This window comes from Metopolophium dirhodum, chromosome 8 (genome assembly GCF_019925205.1).
Source record: "Metopolophium dirhodum isolate CAU chromosome 8, ASM1992520v1, whole genome shotgun sequence".
Lineage (NCBI taxonomy): Eukaryota > Metazoa > Arthropoda > Insecta > Hemiptera > Aphididae > Metopolophium > Metopolophium dirhodum.
The window spans coordinates 16167690-16190693 of NC_083567.1; the positions used below are offsets into that span (position 1 = coordinate 16167690).

The 23004-nt window shown below is 38.1% G+C and overlaps 1 protein-coding gene across 1 annotated transcript; it reads left to right on the plus strand.

The window, feature by feature from the left end:
- The first annotated feature begins 2771 nt into the window (after nt 1-2771).
- Nucleotides 2772-20230, plus strand: LOC132949942 (putative RNA exonuclease pqe-1). Its single transcript, XM_061021070.1, has 3 exons — nt 2772-3684; nt 12097-12759; nt 18091-20230. The coding sequence occupies exons 1-3, from the start codon at nt 3354-3356 to the stop codon at nt 19641-19643; spliced, it is 2547 nt and encodes an 848-aa protein (XP_060877053.1). The 5' UTR covers nt 2772-3353; the 3' UTR covers nt 19644-20230.
- The last annotated feature ends 2774 nt before the right edge of the window (nt 20231-23004 follow it).

The following is a 23004-nucleotide window of genomic DNA, read 5'->3' on the forward strand; positions in this document are numbered from 1 at the left end:
TACTAAATATTGGCAAAAGAAAAATTTCAAAAATACGATTATTTACCTACGAGGGGGGCTGGGGAAACGTTTCCTCAGCCCCCCACGGGTAAATTGAATTTTCCGGGGTACCTGATGTCAAACAAATTCTGATTCGGGTCAAACAAATTCAAACAAACAACGTACTAAATATTGGCAAAAGAAAAATTTCAAAAAGACGATTATTTACCTATGAGGGGGGCTGGGGAAACGTTTCCTCAGCCCCCCACGGGTAAATTGAATTTTCCGGGGTACCTGATGTCAAACAAATTCTGATTCGGGTCAAACAAATTCAAACAAACAACGTACTAAATATTGGCAAAAGAAAAATTTCAAAAAGACGATTATTTACCTATGAGGGGGGCTGGGGAAACGTTTCCTCAGCCCCCCACGGGTAAATTGAATTTTCCGGGGTACCTGATGTCAAACAAATTCTGATTCGGGTCAAACAAATTCAAACAAATAACGTACTAAATATTGGCAAAAGAAAATTTACGAAAATTGATATGTGGGGGGCTGGGGAAACGTACGTCTCAAGTCTCAGTATTGATAACATCGAGGATTGTATATGAATGTGAGGTTCCCTGGGATTGGAGCATTGAATATTGCGAGAGGAAGCGTAGACGTTTTTGTCGTACTTTTTCCAATATTTTGACTTATTGCCCGACTGATAAGGAGACCATAATAATATAACTGATCCGTATTCACAAATGGACCGTACCAAAGAACAGTAAATTGATTTTAAAGTATAGATATTTATTAAACTGTTTATATAATTTAGTCGAATATAACGAGCGTATCACAAGATCGCCAGTGCACTCTACTCGCCAATTATGATCCAGTGCCTAAAAATCACGGGTTTTTACTACTGGACAACTAATACCACCAAAATGCCTTAAAATAATACACCTAGTAGTGTGCGCATGAATTAAAAGTTACTGCACAGTCTGCGCACTTTTTAATTTGCTACTGCACATAGGTAGTGTATGTGTTCCTGCACATACCTATTATAGTGTATGCTACTGCACACGATTTTAAGCCTTGCCATGAACGTACGATTTTGCCTAGAAATCTATTAGACACGAGCAATAGTGGTCTCTGCACGTTCGCGTGTTTATCATAATATTTATAACGATCGTCGAGTTCACGGCCTATAAAATATTCTTCGGTATAATGACAATATTATTCGTCCGCAACTGCAACGACCGCGATACCCTTTTTTTGCTCCATCAATTATATATAAAAAAATAAAAATCGATTTTTACGACGTGGTCCAGAGTAGTAAAAGGTCACACCATACGACGATCGCCGAGACTTGTATATAGAGATCTTCCGATAACGAACGAACCAACGACGATCATCGATACTTATATTATAATAATAATATATGTAGAGATCTTTCGAGAGCACTGGTGATGTCGAATCATCGTGACGTATCGCTTACAACGATTTATTTGATAATACTTCTATATTGCGATGATGATCATATTATTATTACAGAGCGCCGAGCGAATATATAGACACTGAAAAGTACAAAATGCAATTAATTGATTAACGCATAGCTACTAAAGTTTGTTTATAAAATGTCGTTAAAAAAACAAAAACGTTTGTTTACACATAATTTGCTAATATTTAATGATAAAATAAAATTTATAAGTATTATTGACATTTATGAAATATGCGGCGACCTATATATAATATTAAACTATTACACTGAACTATACGACGTGACTAAGTATCCTTAAGGTTTCTGAAGGCGAAACTGGAATGACCGTATATATTATCGCACAACAAGTTTACGATCTGGAGAATTGGCTTCTTTCGAAATTGGTTAGTTAAACCCTAATTATTATTGGTATAATTGCCAATTGGAACATTATACATATGACCTATTATATTATGTAACTATATTTTTATACACTTACTTCTGCTTTAAACTCGATAATTTTTCGATTTCGAATAAAATCTATCATAGCCCAGTTGATTTTATTCTGCTTATTATTTCTCCAATTAAAACACCATAAATACAAGTAATAATATAGGTAGGCTCATAGCACAATTATTTTTCTATAAAAATATACAATCTTATGAAAAGCCCGCTGCAATATCAACAAAATTCAATGGTTTTCAATGGAAAGTTGGCAAAAGGTTGGCAAGTGGGTGCCACTCTACAGACGTACAGTTGTAGGTGACGAGTGGGTAACTGTTTAGGACGTGTTAAATTTTAATTAAATGATAAATTAATAAATCATTGCGTATACGAAAAACGATTCTGAGAGAACTGGCCGACGGCCTATAATATATATTATTTTTATTTTTTGGTTACAGTTTAGACTTCTTACGAGAAACCTTGTTTTAAATTTTCAATCCTTAGCTATAGACATTGAAAATAATTCTCTAATTTTCGGGATTTTGACGAATTCTGTGACTGCTTATTTTCGATATTTTTTTAGCATTATAATAAAATGAACGTACAAACGTATTATGAGGAACCTTATGGGGAAACGATACCGCGCACAACCACGCCAACGTAATAATAACGATAATTATTTTTACCAACGTTTGTTATTGTTTTGCGGTTATAATAACAACGGCGAGACAATAATATTATTATTGTTATTACCTACCTGTTATTATTAATTATTTCTATAATATTATATATTCACGTTGCGTACGGAATGCCGATCTAATCCGACAGATGGCGTGTCGCGGCGGTCGACAAGCAGCTCGCCATGAGCCAGCAACGCATCGGCGGGCCACTCACTGTAACAACCGTCTGGCCACCGACTGCTCTAGTGCTCTCTCCCGTCATTCGTCTGTCCGGTACCGTCTTGGCCGCGTCGTGCGATCAACTCTCTCCGTCCGTGTGCTGTGCGCGCGTGTCCGTAATAAATAATAATAATAAAAAACAGTGTGTGTGCATGTGTGCGTCCGCGACCCGCGCGCGTTATATCATTTCCCGCCAGTGATTTCATTTTATTATTGTTTGTCATAATTTTTTTTTTTTTTTCGTACCGTTTTTACAATAATATTATCATCATTACCAATATCGCACTGCGATACTGGTCACCTCGCGTTCGCGTTTTTGACTTATAACGACACGATCGAGCGTAAACAATTTTTTAATACCACGCGACACACGTTCTTGTCATATGAACACATATATTATTTTTTTTCTAAACAAATCAATCGATCTCGGTCTGGCATTTATTTTTTCAATTTTTTTTCTCAAATGCCGGTTGTGTGACGGTTTTTTAATGCTCGCGGAACGCCGCATGCGACCCCGTCGACAGTGCGTACCGCAGTCGAATTTGTGAACAAACAGCGTGCAACGAATGCTACTACGATCGCGAGCACGACGTCGTAACATGTTCATAACCATGACCATGTATTTGTTTCTCGGATTGGATGTGTTCGCCGTAGATAGTATGTCGGTGACCGCACAAAAAATTTTTGAAGTTATGGATAGCGGCAGTGATAAAATATTATACCTGATTGGCAAGAACACAATTCATTTTGGCTACTCAATTGCTCTTGTTCTTTTAGCATTAATGTTTTTTAAAGTCGTCTGTCAAAATATATTTTATGAACCCGATAATCCGACCACGGTGGACGAACAAAGACACGAACAGCAACCGCAGGAGTCGACCACCGCCGCAACCAAACGTGAGTGTTTCTAATGCCTCCTATTTCTATTCGTATTTTGTCACCCACACGGCCGGATGGTAGGTGGGTTTTTAGTTTAGTTGGTTGGCGGGCGATTGGCCAGGTGTAGCTTGTGTAGGTTAATAGCGCGCGCGTCTGGTTTTGTGTCTGGAATTCGGTCGTTTCCGGTTCGCCTCCGGGTAGGTCGGCTGCAGCAGCAGCATCGTCGTCGTTGTTCTTTACGTTACCTACCCGTTACTATTATTATTATTATAATACGGGCAATGAATCTCTCGTCCAATAGGCTGCTGGATACCGTTTTTATCTCTCCCGCACTCCAGCCTTCCCTCGCCACAGCATAGATTTATTGTGTAATGTGTATCGATCGCTCATACCGCCATCGGTACCTGTTACGCGCGTACCTTTATACCGTAGGTACGCAGTGAAAAAAAAAACTCTTTGTCACGCGTACGTCAAGGGTGTCCCAAAATAGCGTCTTCCGCGTGCGATCGTAAACCAGAGAAGACACTTTGTGAAGGGGCGATCGAGAGTATGTGAGGGGGGGGCTAGATGGAGAGAGAGCTAGTGAGTGAGTGAGCGAGAGAGAGTGAGAGTGATCTAGAGAGAGAGTGGGTGAGAAGAGAGAGCGCGCGCGCAAACAACGAGAGAGCCAGTAGGCAGCTGCTGCGTCGTCGACCGCCTCGAATAGGGCTTCTAAAAATAATCCCGGCGCACGCATATTGTACACGAACGCCGAGCCGGTGGTTTGATCGTAAACGCGTAGTGTGTTGGTAATACTCGTCGAGCGCGGTTATTATATGCATATTTTGGAGATCGTCATGAGCCCCCGTCAGGCATTTCAGGCCCTCCCACATTTTTCAAGACCTTCAGTGTTCGTCTACATAAACAAAAACGTCCTGCATAAAATAATATGTTTAATAATAATAATAGTACAATGCGTATTATGTATCGCACCAAGTCAACGGCTAATGTATAGGCCAAACGCGATTTTTGTGTTTCCAGTCTTTTAAACTGCGGAAAACGCAGTTTCTATAATACGCATGCTCGACGGATGGTTTATCTAAAAATACAAAATATGTATGAACAACAGTATTAACACGGCACGGACGCGCTGGCCATATCGTTGCTCCGAGAAACCGTTTTACCTCGAAAACGCGACCCTCTCACCGTTCGCGCGTGCAGGTCTCTCGACGCCGCCGTCTCGACCCAAACCCCCTCGGAACTCTGCGGGGTGTGCTGGAGGGGCGGGGACGACAGAGCAGAACAACAAAAAAAGAGGGTTCCCGTGATGGGGTCTCGGTACGGCGGGGCTGATGAAATATTATGGTGTTTTTACTGCGCAGTAAAACAACCCAAGGCCAACGTGTTTCGTGCCGCGTGGTCCCTCGGAATGCATCGACGACGAGAGGACGCGAGAGAATTCGTTTCTCAAATACAACAATCGTATAATAAAACGCGTTTTTATATATTATGCTGTTGTAGTTTCTAAACATCTCCGCAGTCGGTACTCTGGTCCAACTGCTTTTGTTGTACAGTTTTCATCCGAGATGCCACCCACCTCGATACTTCCACGTAGGGATTCGACTACCCGAAACAAGGTGTATTGTTGTTGTTATTATTATTATTATTGTTACTGTTTTGGGTTTTTGACTCCTCGGGAATTTTGTACATGCGTGCACGTTTTGCTATATACACAATCGTCATAACATAATTTTGTTGTACCAAACCATGTTGTGTATTTATGCTTATTTTCCAGTTCTTTTACTCTTGAATAAATAAGAAAAATAACCGGGCGGTGTAGACAATAATTATATAATATTACTAGGTACCTGTAAATAAACGCCTCAAAAACGTATTTGTTTATAAATTATATTATTATGGTTATTTTTCTTCAGCTCTGTTTAGAGACACTGTCAATTATCACCAATGATTAGGTACAATCCTTCAAAACGTTTTTTCTTACCTATTTAAAATAAACTTACACTTTTAAAATGTGCCAACTAAGTCGTATTTATGTAATACAATATACATAATATAATAATATTTTGTTCCTTGAGTGAAAATAAAAACAAATTATTATATGGCTATTATTTCAATGCTACCCATAAAAGATAAGGCAAATGTTTTGTGTATTTATTGAAATCAATTTAGCATTAAGTAATTAGGTACATACTACTAATGGTGTAATATTTACTCTTGACACCTAAAATGTAGGTAGGTACTTAAAATAGCGTTTTAATGGAACTTAAAAATCACATGTAATTGTGATGAATACTCACGACGATACTCTGTTAGAACACGTGTGAGAAGTGAGAACACTGCGCGATGGGAGGGGATAAGGCAAGACTATAACATATTTTCTTCTTTCCTCGTGCTGCTCAATAAATAATTTAACAATATTCAAAACGTAGTAAATTATATTCTCTGATTTATCAGTTTATCACTAATATACATAATACCTATTATATTTAAATGCAAATTTGGTATATTAGAAAACATACCTACCTATATTTTGTTTTTAAATCTTTGCAACTCCATAATATTATTAATATTCTATATTACTCATCGCCATAATAATACGTTCACTATTCTATTTTGATTGTTAAAACTTTAAACATAAAAAGGTATAATAATAATAATAATATCGATAATTGTATTACCCTATATTTCAAAAAGAATGGTCTAACGAAAATTTGATTTCGATTGGTTTAGATTACACTTTTAGATTTATGTTTACATAATAATTTTTAGAAGAATATAACCTTACCTCGTGAAACTTTTAAGTGTAAAATGTATTAGATAAATAATTGATAGTTGCTCATTTGCTTATGATATTAGCTCACTAAAGAGTGTGATAAAATCATTTGTGAAAATGATATTTAAAAAATAACAACGCTTTCCGAGGTTTACTTTAAGTTTAAATCATCACGTATTAAATATTAATTAGGTACTTACGTTAATAATTAGTTATGTGAGTGCGTGAACGTGTTTTTACCACCTATTTTATAAGTATTCTGAATATACTTTACACCGCTCTTGAAATCGCGGACTGGGGGCTATGCAGTAATGTAGTACGACCGGACAGATACTGTGTTTCTACTCTCTGTATTGTATAATAATTACGTTTGAAAGTGATCACCGAGAACAGAATATTGTAACAATAGGTAGCCCGCAAAAAAGAACAAGGTCACATGGAACGAACAAATTTTTAACTGCAGGCCTTAAGATCTATAATCGAACGTACCTAAATAATCGTCTGTTTGACCTAAAACGCGCTCGTCGCACAAACTTTGATTAGGTAGGTAATAATATTCTTATTATAATAAATCATTAGTATTTTTAATTTAGTATTTATTTATATGTGTAGCTGTCGGAAGTTCAGCGAAGTACAATTTTTAATATAATACAGTTGAACTTGACTTGAATCGTCGATACCTTGAACTTTTTCCAGGTCCCCTAGAATTTCCTATTATTGTATTATCTTTGGATAACTCGAACTTTCCGTCCGGTCCCTTTGACTTCGTGTTAACCAAGTCCGGCTGTATTATATTTTGTTCGTATGGACATTAGACAATAAGTATGCGTGTTCGCCGTTTCATAATAACTGTTCTCAAACTCAACTTTACTCGTATGAGGTAGCTTATTATATCAATTTTTCATTAAAATTCGTTGAGTGCCAAATACCAATTGTATATTATACTATTATATTCTGTGTCGTATAATACTCGTGTGGGTATGTGAGAGGGTGGTCGGGGGGGGGGGGGGGTATCCGTGGCCTTCATTTATAGTTTGCCCTTTGTTGTATATAGGGTACATTACGCGAGTAAAACCGCAGAACTGTAACAAATTTAAAAAAACGTGTGTAACGGGTGGTTTTATTTATAGACCCGGTGGGTAGCACCAGATCTAGCAATTAAATATTAATACTGGATTTTTTAAGGAGCAACCCATATTTTTAAAAAATGTTGTATTTTTGTCGACTGAACATTCTGCTATCTCGAGTTTGAATGTAAATTTTAGTGGTTTAGTTGAAAAAGTAATAAGTATAATAGGTTTTAGTACGTTAAAAGTAATAACTATTTATAACAATTGTTGTCACTTTTTAGCATAACATTTTTTTCAGAATCCATGAAAAGTACTTCATGTGAGTATGAGTTTGATAAAGTTTTTGAAAATTCTATTTATTTTCTTAACTTTAGGTAAATTGCTTTAGGTCAGTCAATTTGGGATTTAGACCATATTATAATAAATAAATTAGAAATCCGGTTAAAAATGTGGGTTGTAATATATAAAACCACGTTGTTCATGCACACCGATAGGATTAAAAACGTTTACCGAAATGAGTATTTTAGTATTTTAGTACTATGTTTCTGGCTATTAAAACAAACACATTCAATGTGTAAGGTCATACGGGCATACTACGGCTGACTACTTCAATATTTATCAGTGAAAATATGTAAACATTGTATAGTATGTCATATCGGTGTCGTATATTATACTTTTCTCGTGATTTTCTTATTTTATTTTTACCGAATCCCGTGGACGACTCGTTTCTTCGACCGACATGCAACACCTAGGCACAATGTACGCGAGTGTGGGTAGTATATTACATTATAAACAGAGAGGTATAGGCACCGAATATATATTGTTGGCACATGCCAAGGACGTCGTCGCGTGTATTATCATGTCGATAATAATATAATATAATATAATATAGTAAGTAACAATAAGTAATTATTCGTGTGCACGGCATATACATAACGTAATCGTCAACCTCATTGGAGAACGACAAATTCAATTAACGATAATAATAATGTCATCGATACGCGTGTATAGGCACCCTAACCTCTACCTGTAGCCGCTATTATGATATTACATTTTGGAGTTTTGTTTTGCCCGTTTTCGAGGCGCGCGCATTACCACACCGCGACCGACCAGCGTGCAAAGAACAACAATAAAAATATAATTTAGCTGCAGTGTAGTGCATGTGGTTTTGGCGGCCTGTGTGGTGGGTGGGAGGGGGGAAGGGGTGCGAGCCGATGATTGACGTTTTAGGTTTCTATTCATCTGGTGCAGACAATATGTGTGCGTGTGTGCGTCCGTCGAGAATTCGCTGTGGGTTTTGTCGAAAAGTCGTATACAATATATTATTATCACCTTGAATGCGGCGAGACCATGTTCGTGCACGTTCGATCGTCGGTCCCAAGTCGGTGTACCGTAAAAAACGAGATATCCCCCACCCCTCAACTTCTGAAAGAAAATTGAATAATAATAATAATGGCGAGGAACGCGCATCTATAGGAGATCCTTGGATAGGCAAAAACGCTTCGCGGTCCGCCGGAGTCGAATGATGACTGTTGGCCGTGCCGATAACGCACCGGCGGAAAGCGGAACGACCGCCGACGATAAAGGATGACCGCAGTACTTGGCACGGGGTACTTGAACTTGAAATCGAACAAAATAAAAAAAAAAAACAACAAACGATTTGTTGCGAGTCTGACACGATAATGGGTTACGTGTTACGATAATGCGTGTGTCAGGTACCTATATGTTACTCCGGCACGCGAACGAAATGTTATCATCTCTCATGCGACGACGATAAGAGGCGAGACGTGTAGTTTCTGCAGTGCTCAATTAGTAATTACACATAATATACGTGTATGGGCGGTGACCAATTAAAAGTGTTTGCTTGATGTGGGGCAGGTTCGGGTTGTCTGGTTAACGTGAAAAGTCGAGGTAGGTAATTTAAACAGTCACATATTCTGTAGAAAATGGCCGTAATATACTACGCTTGTTCTGCGGAAATGACTCGTTGCCAACTCGATGGTGGACTTTAAAATGCCGATGGCTTGAAAAAGCTCGCTCTTCCGAAAAAAAAAGAAAGAAAAATGCTCCGAATCGATGCAGTGAAAACGAAAATACTGCAACCACTATAACAGCACCTACCTGCCTATATAACACGTGAAATCGGTAGTCTCAACAATATTTATGCGCGTGACTACGGTGTGTTTGAAATGGTAATGTCCGAATAGACATTGTCGAAATAATATTATAGTAATGCTCTACCCGAAGGGTCCCTGTATACCGATATTCTATTGGTAAAAAGAAACCATTCGATTTTGAATAATATAATCCTTATATCTATGTGTGACTGCGTGTGTATTGCGTTATGGACAGGTCATATTGTGTACTTATATAATATAATGTATACCTATACCTCTATACGACCATATACGACATTCGTTCTTTATAACTTTGAAAAAATAAAACAATATGTTATACAGTATGCACGCTATGCATATTATTGTTGTGGTGCAGCTGTCGTCGTCGTGTGACCGTCGTTATCGAAACGGGTTTAACAATATTCGAGAGTCTCGAGATTATATGACGTTACATTACGACCGCGTGCGTACACGAGAAAACGATAAAAACAATGAGAAAAAACCGAATCTCCTCTATAACAATGTTTGAAAAAGATCAATTGTGTGCGTTGTCCGTGAATCGTTAAAGCGACGTGTGTGGTGTGTGTGTGTGTGTGGTGATGATATTATATGTGCTGTTATGTACAATACCTACGCCCAATAATACGTGTAGGAAACGAACGAACAATATAATATAAAAAAACGCGTTTTTTGTAACAGTTTCTTTCAAAACTGCAGAGGACGATCGTTTTTTATTATTATTATTATTGGGAACCGTCGTCGCATCATCGAAACCGAACGGCTTTGTTGTTCGACGGTTAGGTCTTATATTTTGTATTTGGCAATACGATGGTATATTATTGAAACCTCAACTTCCCTGCACACGAGCACGTGTTTTTCGTTTCCTCTATCGTTACCCGACGTATACAGCGTGAACGTACAAAATACCTGAGTGTTCAGCTCCCAAAATGTATGTCTTACAATATTAATATTGTCGCTGCAACTTTCAGCATCTCAGTATTTATCGCGCGTTACGAGTTACGAATAGATGTTTCCAAAAATGTGTCCTCCTAAGCACCGCATTTTGGCTCTTTTTAGTAATAATATTACTGTCGTGAGCAATCGATTTGCGGCAATCGTCGTCATCCACACTATATATTACTAAGTATAATTGAAAATAAAAATGCGTTTGTTATCCGCTGTACTCATATTATTTGTTATTGTCGTCGAGTGGTTACAGGTAATATAGAGTTAAAAAATAAATATGCACGTACGTAAACGTCTAGATAGATTAAAAGGATGTATATCGGAACTGTACGCGAAAGCATTTACGGCTACTATATTAATTGATGTATACTAAGTAATAATTATGTTAAGGTACTGCGTCGAAATTATAAAATAATATTCTAACTATGTATTGATATTATGCTTCAGATTTTTGTAAGAGTATGATATAATATTATATAATAAATAATGGTATATCACCTATGTCCATGGGGAAAAAGCAATCGTTACGTCAGATTTTTATTGCTGGTGCGTCGTTTTTCCGACGACAATTTTCCAAAAGTACCAAATACTATTATTACTGTTTAGGACGTATATAGTTGATTAAGTGTAGTATTTGGTCAGATCTCTTCGAACGGTATACATATACCATAAAAATGCCTGTTAGGTTGTCGTCGGTGCTGGGAAATTTAGTAATACAATATATGACTGTGGGATTACAGATGTTTTCGTAAAATGGTGGTGTTTGGAGGGAACGATACTTAGTCGAGGACATATTGTTATAGTAAGTTAGTTGTATGTATAATAGGCTGTGAGACATGGGACCAGATGTTACGCACTAGGCCCGCCGTGTAAATATGATGGGTAGTACGCCACTAATTTTTCGGCTGTTTCCGATGGTAAAGGTTAATAATAATATATTATGCGCGCCCACTATATAGGTACGCCACATTTCCTGAAGCTCCCCGCCACCTGCACCTGCAAACACCGATTGAACATGCTATTTTACATTTTTGTATAAGTCGATAAAATATATGCTATAGGTACCTCCTATCGAGTTAGTTATTCAACGGAAAGTTTTTTTTTTATGACGAATTCTCTAATATTTATTTTTATTTTTTCGGCCTTACACACACATTGTCCAGACATGCGTGCTATAAACCCACGATGGCCTACCTATTGCAGTTGCAACTATGCCCGATTATAGTGTTAGCGTTGGTGTCGAATTATACAGAAAAATTAGTAGTTCAATTCCTTCATCGAATAACAAGTTAAACGCTGGCGCAATCGCTGTAACACTGCAACGAAATGATTATTTTTTGTGTCTCCTATGCTCCAGGGTATCGCGAACTGCTTGAAATTCGAAAAATTTCGAAAATACAGTCTGTCCCCCCTTTGGATGTAGTTTGAATAATAATAGTACAATGATATTAAAATTGCTTAACGCTTATATAGTTTTCTAAAGATTATGATTTTCGTTTTTCAGGATTGAAAACCAAACAGCAGCAGAACACCAGCGCCAACAAAGACGACAACCCGGACACGGACGACTTGGTCAATTCGAGTCCACCGAGTAGGATTTCCAAGAAATCGAAACCGTCATCGGCGCCACCGTCGCCTGTAAAGAGTCGGAAATCCGCCGCGGCCGCAGCCGCAGCGACTTCGGTCTCGGCTCCACCTGTAGAGCCATCTGCATCGGGCCATGACAACTTTGCGAACGATGTCGAAGTCCACCATAACAACAACAACAACAACAAGGACGACGACGAAGACTGTAGCAACAATGACGACGACGAGGACAATAGTTATCAGTACCAGTATCATAACCGGAACAAGAGGAACCGCCGTCCGTCGTCATCGTCGTCCACTTCATCGTCTTCTTCGTCGTCCACTTCGTCGTCTTCTTCGTCGTCGTCCGCCAAGAACGAAGCGGTCGTCGTCAAGCCGGAGCGTCAGTTGAACGGCGGTAGAAAGTCGTCGTCGCCGCCGCCTGCAGTGGTGCCGAAAGTTGGTGCCAACACCATGCCCGGTAAAAAGAAACAGCAGCCGTCCCAAGAACCCGCGGCGACACGAAACGGATTGCAATCGGCGCAAGCGCAGGCGCGCTATGAAAACTCGACCACGGTGGATCATAGAATCGCTTCAAAAGGTCAGTACACCGTCGTCGTACTTATCGCCGTAATAACTATAAATACGTGCATTAAAATGATATATTTATCGCCACTCGCATTCGGTGGCGATTCGGTCTGGTTATCCGCGCACGTCGTTTTTCGGTGGTTTTTTTTTTCATTTACCGTTTTTCCCGTTCGTCGTGTATTATTATTTTATATTATAAAAACCCAAAGCTATGTATAATATGCCAATGTCCCGTTACAGCCGTATTCCGCCGCTCCGGTCTCGTACAATATATATTATAATGCGCGTAATAGTACCTCGTAATTGCCGCGTGCCGTGTTCGAGTAGTACAACCTTCGTCGTGTAGCAAAAAAAAAAAAAAAATTATAGCATGGCGCCAGAAGTCATCAGCAAAAAGCTGCTAATCTTAAACAAAATTATTGTTTTGGTAAAAAATATGTTTTGCGCTATCGGCGTATAGATGTTGAAATTATTGTTGTGCGAGTGTCGAAACGTTAATGATTTTCGACGACAAATTGTCCACAACAATACACATTCTGTATGGATATAATAATATTATATGGTCGACGATTTCCTTTAAAGGGTTGGGTCGATCGATGATAAAATATTGTACGAATTATAGAACGACAATGTCAATAATATGTATTATTATTTCATGAATAAAACACAACATTTGATTTTTTTGTGGCTTGACTGCTTGAGCGGTTCAACATCAGGCATATAATAATATAAAGGTCCGGTCTGGGTTCGCCTCGTATCAATTTCCGAATGTACCTAGGTACTTCCGGCGTAACCCTGGTCGCAGTATTATAATACGTAGTTGTATATAATATATACATACCAAGAGCAACCTCGACCGCGCGATGATGTCGCATTCGGAAGGGCGTGTGTGCGTATATTAATAATATATTATTAGGTATATCGAATCCCCGACGAGAAACGCGTGGTTTTTACAATCCACGACAATATTATTATATTTTATTCTCAGCACCGTTTCCGACCAAAATGATTCGCAAACCACCACGTGTTTTTTTTATTACCTTCGCTTATTACTTGAACATCGTAATGGTATTTTTAATCGGGTTTTCTCTCCCTCTCTCTCTCGATTACGACCGCGATTTTCTCGCATCCGTGGTCGTCGTGGTCATTACGATCGCCGTATGAATTATTATCGTTCTCGAGTAGTGTTAATTTATTCGGCTGTCGATATTATAGAATAGTATAATTTCTATATCCTCGGATTTTAGTGAATACAATTTTGTGCGCGTCTCACGAAGTAAAAAATGACCTTAGCCGCCGCTAGTATTGGGTATATACACGCTACAGCCTATACCCACGGAAGCTTTGCATATTATAATGCGTACCTAGGTATAATATATAAAAAAAAATAAAATAATTGCCAAATATTGTAACAGGCGGTAAAATGGTAGGTAGTATATAGTAGCAGTAGTAATACTTATAGTGGTTTAGGCAGATAAATGTATAGGTATACCCATGCTATAAAATTCAAGGCTGACTGGGCCACTATACCTAATTCGCAGCATATGCCCGATAGCAGCATATGCCCATCATCTAGAACAAATTATCAAAAAAAAATGTTTATATTATACAGGACGATTCTCTTATCGCACAACGCGCTCTAAATATGTATGTTCGTCAACCCGACTTAACCTAGCCGTTAGAGCTGCAGTGTTTGCTATATAATTATTTGTATCTATATATATGTGTATAAGTAAGGGCGTGATATAAGTTTGGTCTGGGGTCAGAGTTATAGGGTTGCATAAAGGTCGGTCGTTGTGTGCGTCACAAAAATCACTCTGTACAGTACTCGCCGATACGATGTGTACGCCGTTAAGGCCGTATGGCGCTGTCCGTAGTGAATCGAGCTGAGAAGTAAAATTTTTTTCTCAAGAATTTGTCAGCTTGAGACGAGACTGCGTCGGCGGTGGCGACGGCCATAACTGTCGCGTCCGACTTTTGTGTGCACGACGGGTTTTATTGAAAAAAAAACAAATTAATCGACAATAATATTATTTCACGTACACGTGCGCACAGGGGAAAAAAAATTGTTAAGCTGTCTGTAATTTTTTTCCCGCACGAGCAGCAGGTCTCGGTCGAATATCGCATCGGTGGTTCGTATGGAGGGGGAAAAAACGGTAAATATATACGATCTAGTCATATGGCTCTCCTGCGTTGGCATTTTCTCCGCGCCGGCTGCTAAATATAATATATAATATTATTATATTATATATTCTCATCATATTATTCGGTGTTGTAATATATGATGACGGTAAACCTCTCTGACACGGTTGTCGTTGTTTCGGATTGACGCGCCAACACTTTAGAGTGACGACACGACGTGGACGTTTTAATTATATAATTCATGCGTACAATTATTATTTTGTTTTCGGTGTAGGTACGCGGGAAATGGGAAAGAACCCATCGAGATTCGTTCGTATCGGCAAAACTATCTTTTTTTGAAAATAATTCGTTTTAAACGCATGCACAAGAAACACTGTTCGGGAACAAGGCAGGAGACTTTTCTAAAAGGTCGTTTTCACGTGAAATATTTAGATTTTTTTATTTTTAAATAATTTGTATTGCTGCTTTGTTAATAAAAAGAACTTAGTGTGATGGCCAACCGTTGACGAGTAGAAGCACATAATATTTACCTATTTAATTATGACTTTTGCAACATTATAAATGGGTCGAACAAAGGATCGGCGCCGGCTCATGGATCCTTCTACTGCAGCAGTTCTGTAAGATACTCGCTTATCGTATACGGTGTGTAATTGGAATATCTGTTTTTTTAAATTTGAATCCCATTAAAGGTTTGGGCACAGGTCAGGTTGTATTATTTTACAGAGACCGCGTGATTAGACCTCTGTGTTCCAGAGCCTTTGAGAGGGCGCTCCACTGGTATTTATTGTCTCCGTCTTATAAATGCGTAACGTAGCAAACGTACGCTCAGTGGTTAACGTATAGCTTTTTCATAGTTGAAATATTAAAGTAATGAATCGACCTACTGTTGCTAATTATTATTATTATTATTATACTAACATAAATAATAATGGTAAGAACATTATAACTGTGTTCTACGATAGTTCAATTTTTCATCGAGTTTTGCGTATTTAAAATATCTCTCAAGACTGAATCGTCGTAAAAAAAAAAACGTCTCACAATAGGTCGATTCATTCTAATTTTTAAACCAACTAAACTAAATGTAAACTGCTGAGCGTAAAATTTTCCATATTATCATATTATGCACTCGTAAGACGGAGACAACAGATTCGGGTGTAGCGTTATGTTAAATGTGTCGTATTATATTATTCGTGATGATGTACATCCTATATATACAAACACATATACACACACCACGCGTATATACTAAAATTATAAACAACCGAAGAAAGTTGTCGGGTCGTTCGCGCGTAGGTAGTGTATATACGGCTGCAGTGCTGCTGCTGCTGCTGCTCAGCCGTGTATATTATAATAGAGATCAAGTGAAAGTAGACGAACGAGCGGATTATATTTTCTTCTCCCGTCTTCCACCATTGGAATACGACGACGACGACGACATTATCGTAATATTATAAATACGATGTTATTATTGCTCGTGATATTAGGTATACCCACCTATAATATTCGGTGCTATAAATGCCCCGCTGCAGCTCGTCTCTTGCTGTTCTCGATTTATCAAAACTGGATTGCCATATCGATTTATACACGTGCGTATACGCGTGGTTGCTCTGTTTAAAATTATTTAATATAATGTAAAATAATCTTTTTTTATACCAACTCAAACGCGAGCAAGGTCATTTTTCGCTGTTTTCTCTCCCGCGCCAAAGAGAAATCTTCCGAGCACGACAACGACGACACGTGTCGATAGATCGGTGATGTCCACCACCACCTACTGGATAATATTATTGTAGGCCATTTCGATCAGAACAATAACAACAACAATCTTATTGTAATATACACGTATATTACACTCGTGTGGAATAGGTGCGAGTTCACGACGCGCGTGGCGTACTTGCTGCTGCAGCAGTAGTTGCAGTGGCGGAATTAAAGTCTTCCGCGAGAGTGTTCCGATAACGCCGAGAAAGTATGAAGCACGAACTCCCGTTGTATAGATAGATACCCGCCTTCTAATGCTTCCATAATCTGTCGCTGGTTTTTAATAATGTATGCGTTTTTATATCGCCGCCGCCGCCACGTAGTCGCAGTGGCGGCCAGTGGTGATTGTGTAAAAACTAAAAAGTGATCTATTTTATAAGCGCGTAGCGGCGCTTCTCTCGATGGCAGTAAATAATAATTATTATAATATGCACACGTCTGTCATATTGTATTATTATTATTATTAATAATACATCGACTCCGCGTTGGTCTTAATATTATTCTCATCTGCACATCTGTCGGCCGAGGCTTTCTCACCGACTGGTGTAGTGTAAAATGTATAATCGTTTGAAATCGAACCAACTGCTGTTGCAGCCATCACGCCACGTTTGAACGTGTTTTTTTTTCGTTCTGAAGCGTCATATAGTTGAGAAACGTATCCGATTACAAAACGGGTGTTTTTTTTTTCAGACAATATTCTCTTAACTCTTCGATAAATCACGCACCACCCGCACGCATCAGGACATATCCAGCTTATTTTAAGTACCCGTTATTATATTTTACTTGTAAATGTATATATAATATTTACGTGTCGTATACTTAATTTTTGGTCGTGGTTTTGATTACAAACTGACAAAGGGCTTGCACCGTGGTGGTGCTATAGCTAACCATCTGTTGTTTGTATAATGTGCAGTGTGCTGCACAGTTTCGAAACGTGTTCTTGCTAGGTATTAAGAATTACAAATATTTTCAAAATATGTTTTTTTTGGACCGACAGACCAACAGTCTGTGCACCGAGGCACTTATAAGTCTAAACTAGTGTGAGTAAACTGTCTAAAACATATTTGCAGTTTTTATTATTATTTACACTATCATCAGATATTTTACATAGTTTAGCCGAATTTATATAAAATCACCTACCCATAAATTTAAGATTTAATACGTCAATATAATTTCCTATAAATAATAGCATGAATTAGTATGTGTCGTAGAACGTAGGTATAGCGTCGTAGCAAGTAAATCCTCAAATTTTTAAGACTTATCATAATCGAATATCCCAAACATATCTGGTCTTATGAACTTGTCGCTGTCCATAAAAATCCTAATACTACAAACCTTTTATAAGATTTTCCAGTAATATTTATGATATTTTGCGTTGTAATATGTATTTAACTAATTTTTGTTCTATACTATTACTGACGACTGGTTTGCCACTTGTATTTTTCAGAGAAGAACGTCAAGAGTTCGACGGCTGAACTGACCAAGAAGAAGGATCAATCAAGACTACGGAACAAAGAAAATGTTACATTTATGGACTATAATGAGCAGAACAACAACTGCAGCATCATCCAGAACAATAACAAAAACAATGATGGCAATCTTGAAACCCCGACCAAGAAACTGGGAAAAAGGTTGCGGAAAAAGCTCAATAAGAATAAAGAAGAAGTGTTGGGCGAAACGAAGACCCCGAGGATCACGACAGATGAAAAAAAATCGATTATCGTAGAAAAGGAGAACCAAACGCTAACGACGGAGAAGGAGAGGGTGCCACCACCGTCTCCAGCGCCGCAGCTATCGTCCTTTATCTCTAAGCCAGGGGAAACGTTTGAGGAGAGCAGGCGGAGCAAATTGCACTGTAATGACTATCAACTCTGGAGCACGCTAAATACATACTACGTACTAAACAAGAAACAGCTGTATGATAACGGGTTTCCGTTACAGTCCACGAAGCCCGGGTATGCGCATTGCTACAGGCAGTACATGCGATCCAAGGCACTAAACCCTGTGGCCAAAGAGTTCTGCTTGGATATGCCAGAGGTATCTTCGACGTCCCCCTCGTCCCCCTCATCAGCTCCACAGAAGATCGCTCGTCGCAAAGGTACTGGCGACGGATGTCAGGTGCAAAAGCCGCATCAACAACTGCAACGGTCGTCAAATGATCACGTTACGTGCGTTCGATGCTCGTCGTACTACAATGTGAAAGACGAGTACAAGTCCGCGATGCCCGGCCGATGCGTGTACCACTTTGGCAAGTACTTTAGCAATATGTACGATTGCTGCGGTAATGAATGCAAGACGTCGCCGGGTTGCACCGTGGCCAAACAGCATGTGTGGAACGGATTCGTGGACGGGCATAACGAGATCGGAAATTTCGTGCATACGGACAATGTGAACAGCTGGTCTGCATTGTTCCCGTACTCGTCGTGTCCTAAAGAAGCCTCTTCGTTAAAAATGGAGGAAGCATCATTGAAATCATTGGTAGGAATCGGCCTTTACCGAGTTTTGGCCTTAGACTGTGAAATGTGTTATACCGAGTGTGGCCTGGAGTTGACCAAGGTGACGCTGGTGGACCTCTGCGGTACAGTCGTCTACGACACGTTGGTCAAGCCCAGCCGTCCGATTGTCGATTACAACACTCGGTTCAGTGGTATCACCGCGGACCACTTCGCGCGCTATCCATCCAAGACGCTGAACCAGGTTCGGCGAGACCTGCTGCGGAACATCCGGAAAGACACAATACTCATCGGCCATGGACTGGGCACCGACCTATTGGTGCTTCGCATAATCCATTTAATGGTGGTGGATACGTCTTTGCTATACCCGAGAGAGGATTGCGTTAGCCCAACATACTACCCAAAAAAGTATTCACTGAAACAGCTGGCCTCGCGACTACTCGGCCGTGAAATCCAACTGAAAAACGGCCACGACAGCAAGGAGGATGCCCGGGCCGCCATGGACCTGGTACTGTACTATTTGACCCGTCAATACAACGGAATTTAGCAGTTGGTCGCCCTGCGCCCGACTGAGCGCAGCCCCCAACACCAACCAGTCTCAATGCTGCACCCCGCTCCTCACTTTGTCGTTCCTATTTATATTCATGCATATTATTATTGTTGTTATCATAATCGCGCATGCGTACATACATAATATCAACTATACATTATTACAACGTCGAGTATTACATTCATTGTATTTAATATGTTTCAATATATGTGTAGGTACGCGTATGTGCCGCGCGCGTGTATAATAATATCATCAAGGTAATGTGATGTAAAAATGTTTTTCCTATTTTTAAAAAAAAAAAAAAAAATATTTTATACGACTATTTTTCACTTGACATTGTGATAAATTGATCGACGGATGATCCGGCATGTAAAACGGTGATCCCGCTCCGATCTATAAACTGACTGACTTATTTGTTAATAACCCCCCCCCCCCCCAACCTCAACTCTTTCCCCCAGCTTTTTTGTACTTAAAATTAATGATTATAAAATATGTTGTACAAAAAATACATGTTCTCTTATATATATTAACATACATATATATATATGAAAAAAAATATATTTATATATATAAATATTATTTAATTTGGAAGCTTTTTGTTTTCTATATTTTCTGTCCTACATCTCTTGCTTCTAATGAATGAAACGTGATTATTGTGATTTTTTTTTTTGTATTATACTTGTTCGCCGCACAGTGGTGCCGTGTGAGGCAAGACGCCAGTTGTTGTACGTCGACCATCGCTTAAATGTCAACGAGCCAAAACCCGATGAAATCGAATACGCATTATTCTATACAACGCGATGTGTGTAAATAGGTAGTAAACACGAAAGAGCGTTCTGCTCCTCTCGTCACTGACCGGCCCGCAAAATATTATTATCGAAGTAGACTGACGATACAATATTCTCGTTATTATTATCATCTATACCTGCACCGGGGCCGGTCTTGGCGCATTCGCTGTGCCGATGCGTTGTAGTTGCTGTCCGTTGACGTGTTGCCCCCTTTGACAGCGACAATACTGCTTTCGCTCGGCACGTCCATCAACAACAACAACAACAAAAATAATAATAACGTCGGAATGAAAGTTGTGCACCTTTTACGACAGTTAATATATTATAACGACAACGATGTGCGTTTAGAGGTATAATATGTGCTTATATATTATTATGTTTGTATACACTATCCGACGGATAATATTTATAATCAATTTTGGACTCTCGGAAATGTGTGTGCCGCGCGACCTGGTGGCCAAGACGTACAATAAGTATGTATAGTAATATAGTCAGACCCGTCGATTAACGTCGATAAAAAAAATCAACAATATGCGAGCAGCGTGAGTATAAGGCACCATATAATGTACGTATAATATGACAAAATAATCGTAAACCGCGTCTGGCACAGGTCCCGTTGGTCGTTTGGCATGTCCGCTGTGGAAATTTGTCGCATCCACAAACGCTGACGCGCGAACGACGAACGGTGGCCAAGTCGCTCATATATAATATTATTATTATGAACATTGTACGGACAACGCTTATAATATTATATTCGCGATTGCAATACCCACTATATACGACACACTTACGCAGGGACGGTATTTTTCATTTATTTTTTTTTAAATTTTTATAAACCCACGTCTGCGTAGGGGTTAGGTTACACGACCTACAAACAGAGTAGTATTGTTTTCTTTTACCGAACGCAGATGTTTTCAAATTACATCGAATTTAGCAACAACAACAACAAAAAAGATGGACAAGTGGGTACCCCTCTGCTGTACAGTAGGTATATGTCTAGCAATGGATGCGTTGAGTTTGAATTCAATGACATAATCATATAAAATCATTGCAGTATACAAAAAAACGATTCTGTGCGAAGACGGCCTATGGCAGCCTATAATAAATATTACTAAGTAGGTATATTTCATGATATTATTGTGATTAAAGTAATTTAATATTAGGCATTAGTATCTACAGAAGGTTAAATTCATTTTTGCCAACAAACATTACATTTGAAAATGTCATTGGGTGTATAGTGTATAAAATATAATAATTTACTCTTAAAGTTTCATATATTCAAGAATAATATTTTTAACACTACAACCGTTATTCTTGGTTTTAATAATATGTAATTTCGTCGAAATTTAAATTGAAAATGTCTGTAAAAAATAACTGCTTATATATTTTTTAGATTTTTAGTTACAGTATAAACTATTTATGAGAATCTTTGTTTTAAATTTTCAAGTATAGGAACTGATATAATAAACATATGGTGTAAATTTCAAGTATTTACAGAATTACAGCAAAATAAGAAAATCGCTACATGAGAAATCGAGTGAATATATCCAATCTTGTAAAAATTTGAATTTTAAACATTCTTAAAAATTTAATTTGACTTTCAGGTAGACATTTTTTTTTTTTTTGATAAAGCTATACAAACTTATGAGGAATCTTGAATTAAATTTTCAAATATTAGATTTAAAAAGAAAAATATTTAGGAATTTAACTAAAAATAATTTGCGCATTTTCATGATATTTACGCCTTTAGTCAAAATTCAAACTTTAATGCTTAAAAAAAAAATTGTGACCATGTATTTTTAATATTTTCAACTCTCATTGTTACAATATATAAGAAGCCTTGTATTCAATTTTCAAGCTTTTTTACCCAACAAATAAAATTGTATTGACATTCATAGAAAAAAAACTAAAAAAATTGGAAACTAAATTTCCGTATACAGTTCAAAACAAATCAAAATATTTTGAAAATTGAATTGTGTATAGAAAATACTCATATAAACAACTAGTAAAAATTTCATGTTTCTCCGGTCATTAGTTATAGAGTTACACCAAAAACCAAAATCGATTTTGCGTAATAATTCCCGTTTTCTTATTTTTTTTTTGTTTTCCCGGCGCTTTTGAAAATTACTGGGAATTTTAAATTTTAACCTCCCCAATGCACCAACTAGATTCACTTTCCCATCGAACAAGATACTAAAAATGAAAAAAACACATTATTGTAAAATCAACACATTTATCACTCAGCTCAGAATCTAAAATATTTTTTAAACATTCATATTTATTTTTAAGGCAAAAGATCGTTTATCGATGTTCAATGTTCACGCGTCATGTCTCGTCGAAAAAATAAAATATGTTCGCAAGCTGCAGCAAAACTGATAAAATTTCACAATGTGATTTCAATGCATTTCTGCAGAGATTTCCGAACGGTTTTTTTTATATTTCAACATTCTACAGTTCAACATTTCAATTTCAAATTCAAAATAACGTGGATATTAATAATATTTGAAGTAAGAAATAGTTTCCCAAATCGCATTGAGACAACACAGTAGACTAATCGATTGATGGACTTT

What these genes read in the sequence shown, in the direction of transcription:
- LOC132949942 (XM_061021070.1), top strand. Translation starts at nt 3,354, where the DNA reads ATGCTACTACGATCGCGAGCACGACGTCGTAACATGTTCATAACCATG. An exon ending in GACCACCGCCGCAACCAAAC is followed by an intron (nt 3,685 to 12,096) that starts GTGAGTGTTTCT and finishes TTCGTTTTTCAG; the next exon opens with GATTGAAAACCAAACAGCAG. An exon ending in TCATAGAATCGCTTCAAAAG is followed by an intron (nt 12,760 to 18,090) that starts GTCAGTACACCG and finishes TGTATTTTTCAG; the next exon opens with AGAAGAACGTCAAGAGTTCG.